This window comes from Schistocerca cancellata, chromosome 9, assembly GCF_023864275.1.
Source record: "Schistocerca cancellata isolate TAMUIC-IGC-003103 chromosome 9, iqSchCanc2.1, whole genome shotgun sequence".
Lineage (NCBI taxonomy): Eukaryota > Metazoa > Arthropoda > Insecta > Orthoptera > Acrididae > Schistocerca > Schistocerca cancellata.
In genome coordinates this window covers 218,742,190-218,765,482 of record NC_064634.1, presented here as the reverse complement: position 1 = coordinate 218,765,482, position 23,293 = coordinate 218,742,190, and the positions used below count along the sequence as shown (strand labels likewise).

Here is a 23,293-nt window from a genome sequence, read left to right as displayed (position 1 = left end):
TGTGATTGATGCTAGTAGACCTCTCTTGGCCAGAAATGCCCGTTTTTGCCAGTGCTAGTCTGCTTTTGATGTCCTCTTTGTTCCGTCTGTCATTGATTATTTTACTGCCCAGGTAGCAGAATTCCTTAACTTCATCTACTTCGTGACCATCAATCCCGACATTAAGTCTCTCGCTCTTCTCATTTCTGCTGCTTCTCATTACTTTCGTCTTTCTTAGATTTATTCTGAATCCATATTCTGTATCCGTTAGATTGTTCATTCCGTTCAGCAGATCCTGTAATTGTTCTTTTCCTTCACTCAGGATAGCAATGTCATCAGCAAATCGTAACCGACATCGTTTCACCTTGAATTTTAGTCCTATATCTGAACCTTTCGTTTACTTCCATCATTGCTTCTTCGATGTACAGATAGAATAGTAGTGGCGAAAGACTACATTCCTGTCATACACCCTTTTTAATCCGCGCAATTCGTTCTTGGTCGTCCACTCTTATTATTCCCTCTTGGCTCTTGCACGTATCGTTGTTGTTGTTGTTGTTGTTGTTGTTGTTGTTGTTGTGGTCTTCAGTCCTGAGACTGGTTTGATGCAGCTCTCCATGCTACTCTATCCTGTGCAAGCTTCTTCATCTCCCAGTACCTACTGCAACCTACATCCTTCTGAATCTGCTTAGTGTATTCATCTCTTGGTCTCCCCCTACGATTTTTACCCTCCACGCTGCCCTCCAATACTAAATTGATGATCCCTTGATGCCTCAGAACATGTCCTACCAACCGATCCCTTCTTCTGGTCAAGTTGTGCCACAAACTTCTCTTCTCCCCAATCCTATTCAATACTTCCTCATTAGTTATGTGATCTACCCATCTAATCTTCAGCATTCTTCTGTGGCACCACATTTCAAAAGCTTCTATTCTCTTCTTGTTCAAACTATGTACGTATCGTACATTACCCATCTCTCCCTATAGCTTACTCCTGTTTATCTGAAAATTTCGCACACCTTGAACCATTTCACGTTGACGAACGCTTTTTCCAGATCGACAAACACTATGAACGTGTCTTTCCAAGAAAGATTGCCTATCGAAGTCACGTGGTCCAAACGATACATATCGAACGTGCGATCGTAAATCGATCATGCGACACTGGTGGCTGGCGTTGTATCAGTTGTTTGTGATTGTCATTTTAAACTGTTCCCCGTCGTTCCCTTAATTGCTCTGAACTACATACCTCCGCGAATTATTTGTGAATTGCTAGGGTATCCCAGACGATTTATTTGGATAGTGAGTGGGATGTCTGGTGTTCTTGACGTTTCTTCGGCGGATCTCTCACATGGAAAATCTAATTCCAAGTTTATCCAGCTTAGAAAATTGTTCGACTTTTTGTCGCAAATATGGAGTACTACTGGACGGGGAAAGAAGGGACTGTGTAGACTGTGGCGGTGAAAAGTGTGTAAAACTTCGTAAGAACAGTTTAGATGCTGAAATACCGTTTACAATTTCATTGTGGACAGTTCGGAAAACGAACGAGGATCAGGAAGAATACATGGTTCGACTCTTCCAAATTATCCATCCAGACCACCGTAATGGACTTTAATATGACAACACCGACGACGAGTAAGGTAAGTCGTCTCCTTTGCAATTAAATGCATTTTTGTAACACTCTTTTGTTGTTGCTGTAGCGACCACCGTAAAGATACTCGCAACGCCCACTACCAGAGTCGCATGATCGATTTACGATGTTGGTGTTGTGGTCTTCAGTCCAGAGACTGGTTTGATGCAGCTCTCCATGCTACTCTATCCTGTGCAAGTTTCTTCATCTCCCAGTACCTACCGCAACCTACATCCTTCTGAATCTGTTTCGTGTATTCATCTCTTGGTCTCCCTCTACGATTTTTACCCTCCACGCTGCCCTCCAATACTAAATTGGTGATTCCTTGATGCCTCAGAACATGTCCTACCAACCGATCCCTTCTTCTAGTCAAGTTGTGCCACAAACTCCTCTTCTCCCCAGTCCTATTCAATACCTCCTTACCGAGCGAGGTGGCGCAGTGGTAGCACACTGGATTTGCATTCGGGAGGACGACGGTTCAATCCCGCGTCCGGCCATCTTGATTTAGCTTTTCCGTGATTTCCCTAAATAGCTCCAGGCAAATGCTGGGATGGTTCCTTTGAAAGGGCACGGCGGACTTCCTTCCCCATCCTCTCCTAATCCGATGAGACCGATGACCTCGCTGTTTGGTCTCTTCCCCTAAACAATCCAATCCAATTCAATACCTCCTCATTTGTTATGTGACCTACCCATCTGATCGTCAGCATTCTTCTGTAGCTTCTATTCTCTTCTTGTCTAAACCATCTGTCGTCCACGTTTCACTTAAATACATGGCTACACTCAATACAAATACTTTCAGAAACGACTTGCTGAGACTTAAATCTATACTCGATGTTAACAAATTTCTTTTCTTCAGAAATTTTTTCCTTGCCATTGGCAGTCTACATTTTATATCCTCTCTGCTTCGACCATCGTGAGTTATTTTGCTCCCCAAATAGCAAAACCCATTTACTACTTTCAGCATCTCATTTCCTAATCTAATTCCCACAGCATCACCCGATTTAATTCGACTACATTCCATTATCCTCGTTTTGCTTTTGTTTATGTTCATCTTATATCCTCCTTTCAAGACTCTTCTTATATCCTCCTTTCAAGACTCTGTCCATTCCGTTCAGCTGCTCTTCCAAGTCCTTTGCTGTCTCTGACAGAATTACAATGTCATCGGCGAACCTAAAAGTTTTTATTTCTTCTCCATGGATTTTAATTCCTACTCCGAATTTTTCTTTTGTTTCCTTTATTGCTTGCTCAATATACAGACTGAATGACATCGGGGAGAGGCTACAACCCTGTCTCACTCCCTTCCCAACCACTGCTTCCCTTTCATGCCCCTCAGCTCTTATAACTGCCATTTCGTTTCTATATAAATTGTAAATAGCCTTTCTCTCCCTATATTTTACCCCTGCCACCTTCAGAATTTGAAAGAGAGTATTCCAGTTAACATTGTCAAAAGCTTTCTCTAAGTCTACAAATGTTAGAAACGTAGGTTTGCCTTTCCTTAATCTAGCTTCTAAGATAAGTCGTAAGGTCAGCATTGCCTCACGTGTTCCAATATTTCGACGGAATCCAAACTTATCTTCCCCTAGGTCGGCTGATATCAGTTTTTCCAATCGTCTGTAAAGAATTCACGTTAGTATTTTGCAGCCGTGACTTATTAAACTGATAGTTCGGTAATTTTCACATCTGTCAACACCTGCTTTCTTTGGGATTGGAATTATTATATTCCTCTTGAATTCTGAGGGTATTTCGCCTGTCTCATATATATTGCTCACCAGATGGTAGAGTTTTGTCAGGACTGGCTCTTCCAAGGCTGTCAGTAGTTCTAATGGAATGGTGTCTACTCCCAGGGCCTTGTTTCGACTTAGGTCTTTCAGTGCTCTGTCAAACTCTTCACGCAGTATCATATCTCCCATTTCATCTTTTTCTATCTCCTCTTCCATTTCCATAATACTGTCCTTAAGAAGATCGCCCTTGTATAGACCCTCTGTATACTCCTTCCACCTTTCTGCTTTCCCTTCTTTGCTTAGAACTGGGTTTCCATCTGAGCTATTTACGATTGCACGTTCGATATGTATAGTTTGGACCCCGCCACTTCGATAGGCAATCATTCTTGAAAATTACCTGATTTTCCATTATCAACTGCAAAATCAGAATTGCCTCTGATGCCTTCACTTTTCCTAAAGCCAAACAGATAGTTATCTAACACATTCTCAATATTCTGGGGAGGTTATGCAGAGCTTAATACGGTGGACTTGTATTTGGGAGGAAATAGGCTCAAATTATCACTTGTCCATCCAGTTTTAGATTTTCCGTCGTTTCTTTCGGGTGGGTGCCAGGATGGTCTCAGTAACTGTAGCCCTCACTCGTTAAGTTCTCTCTCCTTCGTCCATTGGTCCAGCTCCAATGACCGCTTAGCTGTCGAGTGTTGAAGTCTAGCTTGGGATCTTTCCCGCATTATGGTGCAGTAGCAACTAACGCTGTGCGCTGTCCTGCAGGCTCCCGCGCGGTACGCCTTCAAGTACGGCGTGACGGACCCCAACACGGGCGACATCAAGCAGCAGTCGGAGTCGCGCCACGGGGACGTGGTGAAGGGCCAGTACTCGCTGGTCGAGCCGGACGGCTCGGTGCGCACGGTCGACTACACGGCGGACCCTGTGAACGGCTTCAACGCGGTCGTCAGCAAGAGCGGGCCCGCCGTGCACCCGCCGCCCGCGCCCAAGCCCGTGGTCGTGGCCAAGCCCGTGGTCGTGGCCGCCCCACCGGTCGTGCACCAGCCCGCTGCGCACGTCGTCGCCGTGCCGCAGGTCATCACGGCAGGTGTGTACTCTACCTTTGTTCTCGAGGGACGGTGTGACGTGTGGAACTTGGAAAAATATCAGGCCAGCCTTTACACGTTCTTCTTTCACGTTCACGAATTCTTCTCCACTTTCACCCGTCAGGGTGGTATCATCTGCATATCTAAGGTTATCTATCTTTATCCCAGCAATTTTAATTCTAATTTCTTCTTCATCTAACCCTGCATCCCTCGCAATGTGTTTTGCATTGAGATTGAAGAAATAAAGTTGCAATGTACAGCTTTATCGTAATCCTTTCCGAATTATGCCACTAGAGGAAGTGAAAGTATTGCGTTGAGCTGTGAGTGGTTCTTGCTCCTTGACAAAATAATTTTTATTTCCTTTAAACAAGTTTTGAATATTTATTTTCTCCTAAAAATTAGCAGAATTAAGAAATTTAAGACACTCTTTCCGAACCAAAATGTTCCAATATCGGTAAACAAATCCGCTTTGTAGCTACTCAACAACAAGAATTTACTCAACACCAAAATGCCCACGTAGCAGTATGAAATTCCCCTACAGTGAAAACACATGAAGTATGAATGCTGCTTCACAACAAGAAATTGATTTTAAATACCGTACGTAGATATTAAATATTACCACAAAACCATTACCCAAGGAGCATATTCTACCTCCAGTCTGTGAGAGAATTTTTGTAATGAAAATAAAATCCAAATAATCCTCACTAGGCAACGTGGCGGTTAATAGGGGGCAGGTTACTTGCATACAACGTAACGAAAAATCAAGTGGCATCAAATCCAGTGGCCAAAAGAGTACGCATCTGAAAACCTTAGAGAATCTAGAACTGACAGATATCAAGCACAGGTATAAGGCAAGTACTGGGTTCATAATTTGAGCTTATCAGACTGATTTCACTCAGTACACACAACAGTCCATACCACATAGTAACTTACGCTGACCTCCAACACAAGGGAAGAACCCTGTCTTGTGACGGCACATGAAACTTGACCTGTTTGTTACATACAGGATACTCACCCTTGCTTCTGAATGTAAACTTCTTATGGAGCGAATGAAATGATCTAGTTCTCTCATGTTTTTGAGTACTTCCCATAATTTACTGCGGTCTAGGCAGTCAGACTTTAGCATAATCAATAAGGCAGAGATACACATCTCTCTGGTATTCTCTTGCCTTCTCCACAATCTATCGGATGTTGCCAGTCTGATGCCTGACCCCTCCTCCTTTATGAAAATTGCTTGTTATTGAGGCACTCTCACTCCTTATATTGGTGGTCTATTTTGTAAGTTTTCAGTAGGATATTATGAATAGGAGTAGAAAACAGTATATAGGGAGCTGGATTACTTATGAATAGGAATGTAGGACAGAGGGTGAGTTACTACGAACTGTTCAGTGATAGGGTTGTTCTTTCTAATCAGAACCGACAGGAAGAAAACAACGACAACAATAGTTAAAGTACACATATACGTGTCGTAAGTATAAGTTGAAGAGATAGAGAAACTATGTGAGGATACTGAACGGGTAATTCAGCATGTAAAGGGAGATTAAAATCTAATAGTCATGGGGGATTGGAATGTGGCTGTAGGGAAAGGAGTACAAGACATCTATCTTCTAAGATAGGTCTATCTTCTAAGATAAGTCGTAGGGTCAGTATTGCCTCATATGTTCCAACATTTCTACGGAATCCAAACATTTTCACCGAGGACAGCATTTACCAGTTTTTCCATTCGTCTGTAAAGAATTCGTGTTAGTATTTTGCAGCCGTGACTAATTAAACTGATAGTTCGGTAATTTTCACATCTGTCAACACCTGCTTTCTTTGGGATTAGAATTATTATATTCTTCTTGAAGTCTGAGGGTATCTCACCTGTCTCAGACATCTTGCTCACAGATGGTAGAGTTTTGTCAGGGTTGGCTCTCCCAAGGCTATCAGTAGTTCTGATGGAATGTTGTCTACTCCCGGGGCCTTCTTTCGACTCAGGTCTTTCAGTGCTCAGTCAAACTCCTCACGCAGTAACATATCTCTCATTCCATCTTCACCTACGTCCTCTTCCATTTCCATAATTTTGTCCTCAAGTACATCGCCCTTGTATAGACCCTTACGTACTCCATCCATCTTTCTGCTTTCCCTTCTTTGTTAAGAACTGGGTTTCCATCTGAGCTCTTGATATTCATACAAGTGGTTCTCTTTTCTCCAAAGGTATCTTTAATTTTCCTGTAGGCAGCATCTATCTTACCCATAGTGGCATATGCCTCTACATCCTTACACTTGTCCTCTAGCGATCCTGCTCAGCCATTTTGCACTTCCTGTCGATCTCATTTTTGAGACGTTTGTATACCTCTTTGCCTGCTTCATTTATTGCATTTTTATATTTTCTCTTTGCATCAATTAAGTTCCGTTACCCAAGGATTTCTACTAGCCCTCGACCTTTTACCTACTTGATCCTCTGCTGCCTTCGCTATTTCATCTCTCAAAGCTACCCATTCTTCTTCTACTGTATTTCCTTCCCCCGTTCTTGTCAATCGTTCCCTAATGCTCTCCCTGAAACTCTCCACAACCTCTGGTTCTTTCAGTTTATCCAGATCCCACCTCCTTAAATTCCCACCTTTTTGCAGTTTCTTCAGTTTTAATCTACAGTTCATAACCAATACATTGTAGTCAGAGTCCACATCTGCCCCTGGAAATGTCTTACCATATAAAACCTGAATCCTAAATCTTTCTTACCATTATATAATCTGTCTGAAACCTTCCTGTGCCTCCAGGCCTCTTCCATGTATACAACCTTCTTTCATGATTCTTGAACCAAGTTTTAGGCCGTTTTGATTAATGTTACAAGGCCAGATCAGTCAATCATCCATACTGTTGCCCCTGCAACTACTGAAAAGCCTGCTACCCCTCCTCAAGAAACATTGGCCTCTCAACAGAACAGATACCCCTCCGTTGTCGTTGCACCTACGGCACATCTATCTTTATCGCTGAGGCACGCAAGCCTCCTCATCAACGGCCAGGTCCATGGTTCATGGGAGGAAGCACAGCATTGTATAGTAGTGAAATATGGACTATGGGAAAACCGGAATCCGAATAAAATAGAAGCATTTGAGATGTGGCGCGACAGGAGAATGTTGAAAATTATGTGGACTGATAAAGTAAGGAATGAGCAGGTTCTCAGCAGATTCGGTGAGTAAAGTAATATATGGAAAACACTGAAAAGAAGAAGGATCGGGATGATAGGACATCTGTTAATATATCAGAAAATAACTTCTATGGTACTAGAGGAAGCCGTAGAGGGTAAAATTTTGAGAAATAGACAGGGATTAGAATACATCCAGCAAATAACTGAGGACGTAAGTTGTGAGTGCTATTCTGAGGCGGGAAGATTGGCACAGGAGAGGCATTTGTTGTGGGCCGCACCAAACCAGCCACAAAACTGGTGACAGGGATTATTTGGTAATTCTAACACTCTTGGGAAGTACCCTTCTTTGGAATCGGGCCGAATGCTGAACTTTTCTATTCTGTTGGCCAGTGTTTGGGTCTCCGTAATTGCTGAAATACTGAATGCAACAGTTTCACCGGGTTCTCCAATGACTGAGAACAACTGTATTGGAATTCTATCATGCCCGCTAGCCTTGTTTCCGTAATATTTTCTACGGCTCATTTGACTTCACTCTCAGATATATCTTTTCCTGATTCTAAAATCTCATTACCTATATTTTGACCAGTAAGCAGTTCTTTCTTATATAGATCTTCTACACATTCTGCCCATCTTCCCTTAACGTTGTGTTACATCTCTACAATTTCTATCCTTTTTCATTCCAGTCTTCGTTTTAAATTTTGCTTTTATGTCTCTAACTGATTAGGAAACTTTGTACTTCAAAAATCGCCTGGTAGTGATTCTGCCAGGAAGAAAGTCACTGGGTGTGTCAGTTTACAAAAGGATTACGCGCGGCAACACGATGAAACCGTGTGCCTGCTGCCCGTGACATGCTTGTAATTAACTGCTACACAAAATTAATTACTAATGACGACAAAGAGCCTTTGCAATAAAAGATGATGTCCACTGACTTATGTTATTAATTTTCAAACGTTAGAATACGGCTAACTACGTCCACATTTACACTAATGTAGCTCACAATTAAAAGTCCATATATTCCAAGAAAGACTCAGATCGTCCACGATGGTTTAGCACGAATCTGATCATATCGTCAGATCGGCTATAAGTTATTGGCATTGACACGAAGTATAGGGGAGAGTCCTGTACCGGCCATCTAAACCTTTTTACTTGTAAAATGTGAAATACTTAAAACTTTAAGAATTTAATAAGGTATTCTAGTAATTAAACTAGTGCCTTAGAATCTACATGTATGATTTCCCTGAAATTTTACAAAAACTGACAGCTCATGTAGAAGCAAAAACAAGTGGTTTATCAGTCCGTACAAAAAACTTCTTCCAATTCGGTCCAGTGCCTCTATAAGAAGATTTTCAGGGTTTATTGATAAATAGCATTACACAAGCAAAGAAAACCAATAAACACTTTATTATACGAACAAAAGTCCATAAGTTCAAAAACCATTGATATATATTATAGCAATAATCACAAATAAAATGTAAAAGATACATTCTTGGTCTACACAACCAACGTGTGCCCACTCTTTGCATTTAGTGCGTTGTACCCATTCTTCTTCTAACTATTCAAGGTATATTACAGATATTGTACTCTCATCTGTTATTTGAGTATCTCCACCAGATACCAGCTTCTATTGACGCTTTATATTTGTTGCATTACTATTTCAACTATTTACTTGTTTGGTTCTGTTGGATCCATCTGATGTTTCTCTCTATTGAGCACTTGTCCTGACTTCAAGTCTCTTTCTGACTTTCTTTTCTCTACTTGTATTTTCTTCTATCACCAAAGTACTCCTCAGGATATGAAAAGACTCAACTGCCTGCGTTACTGTCATTTTCCCTGATATCACTTACTGCCATCCTCATATTCTCTTCAGTCTATTTTCCTTTCGTTTTCCCCTCATTCTCAGCCATTTTACTCTGAAAAATGAAGCGAAAGAGCTATTAATATTTTCCTCCTAACATTCTGACTGGGGTGCTGAAAGGTGCTGTGGGGTGCTGAAGGTGGGCAACTATTTCACATGAAGTGCACTAGGTTTTTCACTATTTGCGAGTGAAAATATTGGCAGACGTGCCCCTTCCACCTTATCTTGACATCCCGCATACTAGAAAAAGAGACGTACAGATGTTCATATCTCCGCAACAAGCAAAGTTACAGGAAAGGCAATGGTGCTGCTTAATGTCTCCCTAATATCTAAACATTTACTTCTAGACACATACTCCACAAGCCACCATACAGTGCGTGGCTGAGGGTACCCTGCACCATTACTAGTTGTTTCCTTTCCTATTCCACTGACAGCTAGAACAAGGGAAAAACGCCTATCTAGATGTCTCCCTGTGAGCCTCAGTTTTTCGTTTCTTATCTTCGTTGTCCTTACGCGAAACGTATGCTGGCAGCAGTAGGATCGTTCTGCATTGAGCTTCAAATGCTGGTTCTCTCGATTTCTCAGTAGTACTCCTCGAAGAGAACGTCGTCTTTCAGCTAGGGATTCTCACGTGAATTCCGTAAAACGTCTCCGTAACACTTGCATGATGTTCGAATATACCGGTAACAAATCTAGAAGCCCGCTTCAATACCATCCTTTAATCCGATCTTATCTCATCCTACCGCCATCTTCGACACCTTCCCTTCACTGTGACATCACAGCATCGTCAGCAAACAACCGCAGATTGCTGCACACCCTGTCCTCCAGATAATTTATGTATTCAGAAGATAACAGCTGTCCTATCAAACTTGCCTCGGTCACTTCTGACGATATCCTTGTCTCTAATGAACACTCGCCTTCGAGGACAATGTACTGGGTTCTGTCACTTAAGAAATGTACGCGCCACTGACATATCTGGGAACCTATTCCGTGTGCTCGTACCTTCTTTAACAGTCTCCAATCGGGTAACGTGTTAAATGATTTTCGGAAGTTTGAGAGTATGGAATCTGTCAATTGCCCTTCATCCGCAGTTCGCAGTATATCATGGGAGAAAATATGATGCTGAGTTTCTGAAACCGTGCTGATTTGTGGACATAATCTTTCTGGTCTCTGGGAAATGTATTATACTAGAATTCAGAATTCGTTCAAAACTCTCATCATTTGCTTAAGTTTTTTTGCTTCTGGACAAAAAGTTACTTGTTGTAGTAAGATGACTGGGACACCTGACAGTCCCATTCATCATTATAAATGTCTTTTCTTCCAAGAATGCTGCAATTAGCTCGTAAGCTGTATACTGTAGGGATGTATTACTAGGTAAGATTTAGTTCCAAATTTATAAGTTTGTATTTCACTAGTACATTAGTGCACCTTCTGTTCCGGTAGCTCAGTATTACAAGAGGTGAATCATAAGAAGGATGAACTTTTGATCGTCTGGATTCTTCCACAATAACGAAGGGCTCGCTGTATATCCAAAAGCTTAGTTGTCACAATCGGAAACATAAGTTTCTTTTCATTGTGAGAATTGCTGTCTCAGTAAAGACAGCTTTACATAACTTGAGTTTGAAATATTTTGTACGTACTTACGCGATTGGGAAACCTGTTACTTCAGAACTGTTGTTTCCTGGAAACAACTTTCTCCCGACATAATGCCGTCCGCAAAGCCAGGTGTTGGTCAACTCTTCCTCAATAGCAGCCACATAACGTTATCTGTTTGAGATAAAAATGGAGGACAGAAGCGAGACTCGACAGCCTTCAATTAACTCCTTCCCTCGAGATGTAGTCAGTAGTTATCTCCAATCCTCTGTGGCCTGCTGGAAGCTATCAGATAAGACCGGCGAGGGATTCGTTTCAAGGAAACGGCACTTCCTGTCCATTGTTGCACTCGTATCGAGACCCACATCATGCAATGTCTGCCGCCCACGCTGTGTTACGCAAGACTACACGGCGCACGAGAAACTTGGCCGTCCACTACTTCTCGTCTCCGTCCCAGAATATGTTATGACTGAACACCAACGCAGTGCGTCTGTTCAAATGTTAGAGGCCATCCGTCCCAGAATATGTTATGACTGGACACCAACACAGTGTGTCTGTTAAAAAGTTAGAGGCCATTCGATAAACACATCAACTTCCTTTTAACATTAGAAATACTTAAAGGATTAGGCTACTCGGCACTTGAATGTGTAATAAAAGATCTAGCTTACTTCCTGAACTTATGGCATCTCTACGTACATCTTGAGTCAGGTGGAGCACCAATTATTGTCTACGTGAATATTATATCTAATGCACAGCTGACGAAATATACACTGCTAGTAAGAAGACAGTCTCAGCGTGACACGACATAAGGATTATCTTAAACAAATCTGACTTTCGTGCTCTTTAAGTGAACACTAAGTGGTCTTTCGACAGTGTTCCAACATCCTGGGACACCAGTGGAATTTTGAAGAACATCGAAGCAGAGTGATCGAACGTCATGCAGAGAAGGAGTATGATAAGGAATATGGCGCGGCCTAAAGATTCAGATCAATGAAAGCCTGCAGACTTATATGCCTCACCTTATCGACACTGTCAGTAAAGAGCGGATTAGTGATAGTAATATCATCATAGCGGCGATTGTCATTAAAGTTAATAAATCCATCAATATGCCGACGAGGGAGCAGTTAAGCAATGTTTAGCACCCTAGGTAGAAAATGAATGGCACACCAAGAAGAATGTGACGAAGTTGTGAATTTTAAGAACACACGTGTACTACACAGACAAAGTAACATTTACGGAAGGGAAGTCCGCGAACCTTCGTGGCTACCCGCCCATCTCAGAAAGTAAATACCAAGCCACGGCGAGCGAGGAAAAAAATTAACAGCTACCAGGAGACAATAGAAACCGCACAACAATAATATTTTGGTTTCCCTTCTCTGTTAGTATCTGCTTACAGTATTTACAGAACGACGACCGTTCACCAGTAGCAGCCAGGAGATTATTAATCAGTAAATTCTTTCTTCTAAGAAGGACGGTGAACTAGAGCCTTTCGTCTGTGAACACAACACTGCCTGTCGACAGTGTTCAGGCATCCGATGACTTAGTACACTTAGGCCGATTACACGCCTCGAGACAATTCGCAGTCAATTTCTACCTCGACAATCATAATATTTTTGTGGAAGGTGTAACCTAGGTTCTCTCCATTTAAGTTTATTCCAGCTTTTGGTGTCAAGTGTAATTCGAGCGCGACAGCCATAAATGGCGAGGGATGAATACAGGTACATTGTGCCACACGCTTCGTTTATCTGCTCTCAAAAGCCTGACGTTTGAAGTATCTTTACTTTGAACGCTTTCTGATTTCACTCTGTGCGTATCACCAGGCGAAATTTCAGCAGAGGACTCCAAACTATCGCCTATCATAAAACAAAAAGAGAAGAAAGATATGCACTGCACTGTTTACACTGCTACCTCAGTAGCTGCTTCCTCTGTGTAACACATCCCTGAACTATAGGGAACTCCTACAAGTCTGTACACTGTAACACGTTCAAAGATCTGCGGCGAAGGCCATAATAGAAACAACGGAGTTTCTCGTCGAGACTTTCCACTCGGGTCCAAATTGAAGAACGCAGACCAATTATAGATACGAAACTACAAAATGTAGTAGGCCAGCAGTCAATCGTCGATAAAAATTGAAACCAAACGGCAGGCGTCATTGTTGCCGACGTGGGCCACAACTTACGGATGACTGCATCCTGCACCATCTATAGCTGCAGGGGGATCTCCTCCACTTCTCGCATGGACCCTCCTAGCACACATGCCGAGCACACATGCACACATTCTTCCCAACTCTGCTGTTTCTTTGGGGACTCCATAACACCCTAATATTGGAGCTCCCGATAACTACCAAACCTCTCTCCTCGCGTATCTGCTCAAATTATGCTGAAGGAGGAGCCATTTGTCCACCCGTAGGCGGAACGTACAAGGCCAGACGGTCGGTACCCAACATTCGCTCTCCGCTTAGAGAGATTTCAATGGGTTGCAAACTACCACTCACACAGCAGCGAGGGCTGTTCTCCCAGGTCGTGTACGTTGGAAGGTACACCACTAGCAGAGGCCATGAGCGAAACGAGCGACATCTGAGGTGCCTGATAAGATGCACCAGCTTCCGCGCTACCGCTGCATCTTGAGACAGCAGCTAGTAGACGGCTGACCGTGGCGAAAAGTGTCTTTTGCTGTTCGCAAACAGAGAGCAGCTCCTCCTGTGTCCACAGACAGTATGCACCTACCTTGTCCATCCTTCCTGTTGTCTTTCAAAGGTTTGCACAACCAAACTCTCATTCCCGGCGGGGTCAGGGATTTTCACCTACCTCGAGATGACTGGGTGTTATTGTTGTCCTCATCGTTTTATCATTATTCATGGAAGTGGCGAGATTGGGCTGCGAAAAGATTGGGAATTTGTAGAGGCGCTGATAACCGCGCAGTTGAGCGCCCCACAAACCAAACATCATCACAACCAAACTGGTTAACACCACAAACGAAGCTGTGAGACTTACACTATTCCATTGTTCTTTCATTCCATCGCCCAGCACGGGTGAGATGGGCTGGTTTTTGTACTGATACAATGCATCTTGAAACTATAAAAAAAATGATAAAATATTTACATTTAAAAGTTATTTAAATTATGATTATTCACTGATGGTGTTAAAAATACTTGTTTTAAAAGAAATATTGAAAAATTGATAATGCACTTAACTGCATTAAAGTAACAACGAACTACATAATGAGGGAATTATTTGGGAGAGGACGGGTTGAGTGGTTCTGGTGAAGTAGGACGTGGGATATCACTTGATCAAGAGGGTTGGTTTTTGTCAGTTGGTGCAATGTGGGAGAGTGGACGATGGGAAAACATGGGATATGTGAAAGGTGTAACTAAAATGGAGGCCAGTCCATAGTTATGAGTAGGTACATGTACAAGAGGACGGGAAGAGAATACGGAGCCCTGATATGGGTAGTAAAAATCGGGTAGGAAGAATAAATGTCAGGGCGAATTTCTTTGTCTGAGAGAGGAGTCTGTTAAAATATATAGAGGATATAGAGTGTCTTTAGTTATAGATGTAGGCTGTCTCAATATAGGTGCGGCAGCATAGCAGAGCTGGAAATTAGAGGGAGTTGTTAGAGTCGAGCTGGTGGAGACGTGTAAGGTATACGGAAGTGTTCAATGTGTGTCAGAAGGGAGAGGAAAGGGGTGAGCTGGTAATGGATTCGTGTAGGGAAAGCTAAACGGATGCAGAAAGCAAGGTGGGATGTCTGGCGTTCAGTGATACGGACACTGTGATGGAACTTTGGTTGATCAGATATTCAGTCTACATCGACACAACTGAGATTGGTATAGATCAAGGCTTTGTAGGTGTGGAATATGATGGAGGAATGCAGTCCTCGTGTTTACTAAGTAAGTAGTTTTAGTCTGACGTGGAATTTTCTTTTAACTGGATAGGATGGCCATAAACGGCCATGGAAAACTCGTAGAGATGGAAGCCGTGGGATGTTTAAAGAGCCGCTAGGAGGTGAACTGACTGAGATGGGGCTGGAGGAGCGCTGATATTCCCGGAGGGTTAGGCAGAGGGCTAGGAAGGAGATGCGCATTGTACACATTCCAATTCCAACTATGTCTTTTATCTTATTGCAAAGGGTCAAAAAAATAATGAAATGTTGTATTCTGAGTAGCGACGCTGTGGCTGCTGTCACCTCAACATCTTGATGGGGAATGAAATAACCGGTCAAGTACAGAAAACCTGTTTTTGTTGACAGAAGTGGTGAAACCGCATTACGTGACGCAGCACGAGTATGACCTGTACGACGGAGCAGCGGGCTACGTGGTGGACAACGCGGCGCACTACCCCCACTACAGCTACTACTGAGGCGGCCAGGGGTGGCGGTCGCCAGGGGCTGTCGGGGGCTGCACGCGAGTGGGCCTCCCCGCTCAAGCTACGCCACCGCGGCACATGCGTTACCTCATACAAGAGTCTAGACGGTGCTCGCTGTCCTAGGCCAGTAAACAATCGCGTTCTTACTGTGTATCTCTCACATGTAAATACATATTTACATAGATATTGTAACCAATATATTAAACAGCAAGAGCAAAGCTATAACAGCTGTGAGGTTACAGTACGTCTAGCACATTCTGCGTCGGGACAATAGATAAACTTGTCACGTCACACGTGTTTCTGTCAAAACTACAAAAATTCAGTGCTCTAACGCCAGTCAAAATTTATGAAAAATGAAGTCCGTAACATAGTTTACAGTGTACAACATTTATTTAATTTCATAAGTGTGTAAAAACGTATGACTATAAATAAAAGTATCTCCTAAATGTTTATAGATAGTAGTTTCCAGAACTACTGTGTAAGAAAAATTTATCCTTAAATTCTTCGCAATTATGTCATTGTAACAGCAATGTGTATACAGATCTTCTAAATACTGCTGTAAAGAAATATTTTTATTTTATTACAAATTTGTTGATAATTTCTGCCAGTAGTATACTATTTGTGCAAATATGAATACTACGATAAGCGTTATTTTTCTCTATTAGACTTTGTCTGTGTGTCCTTCAGTATCGCTAGTCCGCACATCGTTCGATTCTCGGTGGCGGTAAGAACTTTTAATCTTTATTGAAAAGCTGGCATGGCTTCCATTCAGCTTTATAACGACAATTCAGCAAATACTGGACGCAGAGCAAGGGATTCTGTTTTGAAACCAGAAATCGGAGATCACAAGAGATTTCCGTCGACCACCATCCACCCAGAAACCGATGTTCAATGACAACTTAAGTGAAAAATAAATCAGTTATCGACTGGCAGCCCACGTCTGTACTGGTTCAGTTCAAAAGTCTGTCAATCAGTAAGTTTAATTAGATGAACCACCAAAGGAAGCTGCGTTATCCTTTTACTTGTTTATATTTCTATTTTGCTTTCTTGCAGTTATAATTATCTAAATAACACAAATTTTTTTCTTCTTGTATTGCTTCTCGCACTGTTATTATTTTAATCAGCGGCAGAAATAAACTCATAGAATAGTACTCACACTCACCCAAATACACGATAATGACATGTGTAAATTTACATAACAGGAGTCGTAGAGCAAGTCAGTTAGTTGACTTTAGGACTATTTGAATATTTATGTCGTATGTTGAGGAGTTGTTTATTATTTGGTTGCATTGTAACGAAGTTTACGGAGTGGCTGTTCAGTCTCTGCAAATAAATTTATTACTCCCACACGTCATTAAACATATACCCTCCATTTAGTAAGCTTACTGTTAGTTATTTAAAACTGATTGTCTGCTTATAGCCCACAAAGAGATCTAATAATATCGTAGTTAATATGTTACATTCCCCTTTAAACACGTAAGTAAAAAAGGACCAAGAAAATGTCAGAAAAAGTCGTTTAATTTCGCCTGAAAGAACATTTATAGATACACCTTGTCACACAAAACGAAAGTTTTTATACTGAAATTTCGACTCGTAATACATTTTATTTTGTTTACGAAGTTATTCGGGCGAAGAGGATGTAGGTGCGGAACGACGATTGGATATGGCGGCTGATACGACGTCTGCCTTCACTGCAGCTGTAAGAGAGAGTAAAAGCCTCCGTGTGCCTGTAATTAGCGTAAATTTGTCTTAGTGGTCTCTACGAGAGCGATACAGAGGGGTGTAACTATAACGTCTACTAGAATGGGGAATGTACTACGTACCACTACTTCGCTATGAGACAGGAAGTTACACTCACCAGCTAATCTTCTGACCCTGGACCTCGAAGGCGTCAAGCTTCTTCTCCTTGGAGGTGTTTCGGCGTCTAATTGATAGTTTAGTTAAATAAAAAGGCACAGTTGCAAAGCTACAGGTTAATGATACCCAGTAAACGCAGTTAATCTTGAATATGTTGCAGAAAAAGACACAAATGTGGGGTTGTCCTGTCACAAGCAGTGACTTGTGACAAGCTGCCAACTTGCTGCAGGACGAGGAATGAAACAGGAATCATACAGAGACACAATGAGAACTAAACGATAATACGTCCAGTCCCTAGGAAGACGAGGAAAGTTTAAGCAAGATGAATCCAGATACTAATAGACGCTAGCCATGAGTTCCGAAATACGAATACACAGACAGGGTCCGAATGAAAAGGCTTACCACATCCTGACCTAACAGAACCGGACAGTCTTAAGAAAGGGCTATCCCCATGATAACGGAAGGCAACACTTGCGTATCAAAAGGTTCCCGTGGCCGACATGGCAGGGTGTGGAGGCGGTGTAGTTGTTGCAGCCCTGGTCCGGCGGGGGACATGGTCTCTTGGCGCTCAGCCTGGGCGCCCGTTCTGTGAATGAGGGAGGAATGAGTGTGCCTCCTTGATGGCTTGGCTTCAACTTAAATTCGAAAGTCATGGACCAAAACGTCAAAGATGTTCGCCATCTTGTGCGCATACGGCGAATGCGGAAATTATTTTCAAATGGTTCAAATGGCTCTGAGCACCATGGGACTTAATATCTGAGGTCATCAGTTCCCTTGAACTTAGATCTACTTAAACCTAACTAACCTAAGGACTTCACATACATCCATGCCCGACGCAGGATTCGAATATGCGACCGCAGCGGTAGCGCGGTTCCAGACTGAAGCGCCTAGAACCGCTCGGCCACACCGTCCGGCTGGAAATTACTTTACGCCCTGTAATTGATGGTACTCCATGGAGGCAAGCCATCGGTGGTATCTGTTAGTTGGGAAAGATTTATCTAACTATCTAAATTTATTGATTTAGTTTTATGAGTTATTAATTAATGGTCTATCCGGTCTGTAATTACTATCAATTAACTCGGAATTTTTCAGGCATCCCGCATCTGTGATCTAAATTAGGGAATTAATCTTATTCAGCTCTTTTCCTTTGTTATAGGGACTGGTCTGCACAAGTGTGGTGGCCACGCCACATATGTTGTAACGCCTTCAAAAAGTCTCTGTGCTGTATAACATTACTGGTACGATTCTGTCCCTGTTCGTTGGATACCCTATATAAAGTTCCTAGTGCCTATCAAGATTACACGCAGCTTCTATCATCCCGCAATGCGTCCTTCGTCGATGGCACTAATTCAGTTGTTCTCCACCAACTGATGTATGAAACACTACGGCAATCTACGTTATTCACGCAAACTGAAGTATTTCGTTCTTTCTTGTCATCTACAGCAGAAAGTCTGTCTCGTGGTTCCGTGAACTGTTGTGACTTTCAGACTACATAGGAGAAAAACTTTGAATGATTAAGTGGATCTTGTACCATGGTGCCCACACTTGTTTGTATATTACACTTTTATTCACCATTGCATCTAGATCTGAAGGCATTTCAGTATTGACCAACAACCACAAGATTGCTGGAATCGACATTAATTACGACACCAAAAAGCCGCACAGTATAAGACACACAGTATTGTTTGCCTCACTTTATTGACCCACATACCAGGAGATGAAAACTTCAGTTAATAGTATCGATACTTGAAGAGAGGCCGGCCGGAGTGGCCGAGCGGTTAAAGGCGCTACAGTCTGGAACCGCACGACCGCTACGGTCGCAGGTTCGAATCCTGCCTCGGGCATGTATGTGTGTGATGTCCTTAGGTTAGTTAGGTTTAGGTAGTTCTAAGTTCTAGGGGTCTTATGACCACAGTAGTTGAGTCCCATAGTGCTCAGAGCCATTTGAACCATTTTGAACTTGCAGAGAGCCAAACGTGACTGCATTACATCCTATGCCTGATAGGTCGGCGGGTCTCCTCACCCCAGCCCTAAGATTAATATCTTTGTAACTTCGCACTTAACTTCATGCATATCCATACAGTCTTGCTGATGATCAGTTTCACAGTACGAGCCCAACTTATTATTATTAAATTGTATTTATTACAAATCTCTATATCATTGCTGTCTTTTTGTGATAACTTAGGTTTCACTTTTATGTTTCAATTCGTGAACGTTTCTAAATATGATTATTTTCACAACTTTAGTTGTTCGGAAGCTGAGGCTACGACATACCCTACAGCCAGCGCTGGCTGCTTTCAACGTACGTTTACCTGTTAACCCACCCAATGCTGGCCACCACTACACTGACAGCTCGTAGCAGTCCCGTGCGCTACTTCTTCGCGCGGAAAGTGTCCTGACTCAATGTAATAACTTTCAATACAAACTGATCGAAAAGGAACATGCCCTTTCTAACGGAAACATCAAGCGGGTTGCAATATACGACTAGACTAGCTCATAGACCCGGAATTGCCCGGGCATTCAGTTTGACAATTTTCTGTTAGAAACGAAAGCAAGAAATGAACTATGTTTGCTGTGTAATAGCCAAAAAATTCATTTCCATTTAATACTGAAAATGCTTAAACGCTTTTGAAATTATTTAGTAGATTCGGTATGAGATGATCCTGGACAGTTTCTATAAGCTGGCGCAGTTGCTTCGCGTGCCTGTAACGCTGTTTTGCAAACGTCTCTATGGCTCTAAGTCCGCCTCGATAGCTGAATGGTCAGCGTGTCGGACTGCTGTACTAAGGGGCCCGGGTTCGATTCTCGGCTGGGTCGGGGATTTTCTCCGCTCGGGGACTGGGTGTTGTGTTGTCTTCATCATCTTCATTTCATCCCCATCCGGCGCGCCAGTCGCCCAATGTGGCGTCGAATGTAATAAGACCTGCACCAAGGCGGCGGGACCTGCCCCATAAGGAGCCTCCTGGCCAATGACGCCAAACGCTCATTTCCATTTCATTTCTTTGCTCTATAGACAGCTACAGCCGTTTGCGCTTCGCAGTCAGAGGGGTATTTTACTAATGAACAATAAATGCGTTTAATACTGGATGCATGATGCGGCATTTTTTTTTCCATAAGTCTCGGTCTTTATGACGTGATATCTGTCGCCGGAAGTACTCGGAACACAACTGATTTAGAACACTGATTACAACCATCAACACTGCCTCAAAGTACATCGAAATTGGGCCTTATTCTGAATTTGAGCAGAATAAATGTGTGTTTCGCCTGTGGCCTAAGCTAGCTGAAAACGGAGAACGTCTATGGTGGAAGTAATAATTTACGATGACGATGTCTCTGGCGATGTATGTCTCAAGTATTGCATTTGCAACGAATTACCTGAAACGTTGAAAAGTTCTTACGGAAAAAAATTGCAAGATCTGCTTACGTATAGATTGTAGCTCAAAATAGATCTGAGCACTATGGGACTTAACATCTGAGGTCATCAGTCCCCTAGAATTTAGAACTACTTAAAACTAACGAACCTAAGGACATCAAACACATCCATGCCCGAGGCAGGATCCGAACATGCGACCGTAACAATCGAGTGATTCCGGACTGAAGCACCTAGAACCGCTCGGCCCCCGCGGCTGGCTATCGATCGTAGCCCCTGATGAAAATACGTAAATGGAGCACGTTTCGTATGAAGCAAATGTTAAGGTTCAAGCTTGGAGGTAATACACAGCTGATGGAATTAGTGACCAATAAAAAAGACGTAAAACAATAAATTCGCAAAGAACTAACTTACGGTAAGTCCAGTACGATGTACAACTAAACAATACATAGAAAATTAACTGTCATGTATGGATGCAAACATCTGAGTAGAGCGTTTAACGTAGCCTCCGAATATCGTCACCCACAATTCTTTGTAATAAATTTACAGGCTTTTGAAAAATAGCGTTGCGAGTTTTAGAATCTGTTTGTAAGTCCCCTCAATTTCCGGATGGTTAACTCAGGAATGGGTACCGATCACTATGGGTTCCGCTGAGATCGAATGAAGAACAAAGACGTATCATTTTCACGGCATGTCCGAATGAAAAATGCAACGCGAAAAGGACTCGATTTTACATATTCCCAAAACACTCACGATCGTGTGAATACAACATGAATGCTCGCAGCTTGCTGCAATCCATTAAACTGAAAGTTGCTAATCGAATGCACCTATATCAAATACACAAGGGTTTAATTCAGTTCTGCTCGATGTGTTGGTCGGGCAGAGAGAGCTTTCTGCTTAAACCGCCTGAGGCCTACAATCGAGAAATATGTGTGCATTGCTCTGACTGGCCGGCAACCGCCAAATTTTTAGCTTCTTCATAAGAAATACGTGCTCGTTCCTGTTACAAAGATGGTCGCTCCGCAGATATAGTCGGCTAGTGATGGAATATCTATTAACTGACTTACACATGGCGCGCGGTGCACGATTTATGAAAGACGCTCGCATCACAGCGACCGCCTTTCAACGCAAATACACAGGAGATTTAACTTCAGTAAGAGTATCGCTGGTAACTTTCACACCTTCAAACGATACTAATTAACTAATCATGACGCAAGTCAGGTATTCGGCTTGGCGCCAATAGTAGCTTCCATGTAACATCACTTAAAATAAGTTCAGTAGTGAAACGTAAGGAGCCAAGATGATCATTTTCCTCACGTAGTAACACAGTGGAACTGTACTGAACACTGACCAGAAGTTAGGCACATGAGATCCGTGCTGACCACCAGGGCAGTACCGGGACAATACATATAGTTAGAAAATTATCCTAGTGCTCAATTCTGAAAAAAAATACACTATAAAACGTGTGAAACACAGGCTTTTAAGTCTGATACCACACGCGGCCAAGGATTTAGTGACGAACAGAAGAATTTATAAAAATATGTTTTCAGAGGAGGAGTAGGCACAAGTTTCTACGAATCTCAGGAGAGAAGTGCATCGAAACGAATGGGACGGTTATGCTGTTTTCATAGGTTTGGGGGAAGATTGGTTGGTTGATCTGGGGGAGGGGACCAAACAGCGAGGTCATCGGTCCCGTCGGATTAGGGAAGACATGAGAGGAAGACGGCCGTGGTCTTTCAAAGGCAAAAAAAAAATGGTTCAAATGGCTCTGAGCACTATGGGACTCAACTGCTGTGGTCATCAGTCCCCTAGAACTTAGAACTATTTAAACCTAACTAACCTAAGGACATCAAATACATTCATGCCCGAGGCAGGATTCGAACCTGCGACCGTAGCAACAGCGCGGCTCCGGACTGGAGCGCCTAGAACCGCACGGCCACCGCGGCCGGCTTTCAAAGGCATCATCCCGGCACTTGCCTGAAGCGATTTATGTAAATCACGGAAAATCAGGATGGCCGGACGGGGAGTTTGAACCGTCGTCCTCCCGAATGCGAGTCCACTGTGGTAACCACTGCGCCACGTCGCTCGGTGGAAGGTTAACTGACATCAGTAACAAATTTTAACTAGCAACAGAGAACAGTCTGTACAAGAATCGCAGGAGGATGAGATACACTTGTAAGAGACCTGGAGACACCGGCAGATCCCAGTTAGATCACACCATGTTCGGAAAGAGATTCCGAAATCACAAATTGGATTGTAAGACGCCCCCAAGGGCAGATATAGGCTCAGATCACAATCTAGTAGTGATGAAGCGTAGATATAAGTTCAAGAGAATCATGCGGAAGAATCAGTATAGCAGTAAGTGAATACTGACGTACTGTGGAATAATGAGACGTATTTGAATTTCGCTAAATATACTGTAAGGGAAAAAAATACTCTCCAAGAAGGACGCATCACTTCGGGAAAGAAATCGGTAGATATGATGTACATGTACAGACAAACGAATTATTACAGCCTGTAATCTTACCCTCCTACACATCACTATTAAATTTCTCTGTCTCTAAAAGTTTCGAAAGCTCCAAGAGGCGTAAGATACATAAAAGAAAAACTCTTCATTTTCTCTCCTTGTTGTTGGCTCCAGTTCTCGAATCTAGGGTACATTCTTGCGGCTGAAATTTTGACTTACTGGGTTCCAGACGACTAAATAACTGA

The 23,293-nt window shown here is 42.6% G+C and overlaps 1 protein-coding gene across 1 annotated transcript in view; it reads left to right on the top strand.

The window, feature by feature from the left end:
• Nucleotides 1–16,254, top strand: part of LOC126100673 (cuticle protein 19-like) — a 33,854-nt gene extending 17,600 nt beyond the window's left edge. The window contains exons 3-4 of the mRNA XM_049911292.1: nt 4,093–4,414; nt 15,239–16,254. Coding sequence (XP_049767249.1) covers nt 4,093–4,414; nt 15,239–15,348 — 432 coding nt within the window. The 3' untranslated portion in view covers nt 15,349–16,254. The remainder of the gene's footprint in view (nt 1–4,092; nt 4,415–15,238) is intronic.
• Nucleotides 16,255–23,293: the final 7,039 nt, after the last annotated feature.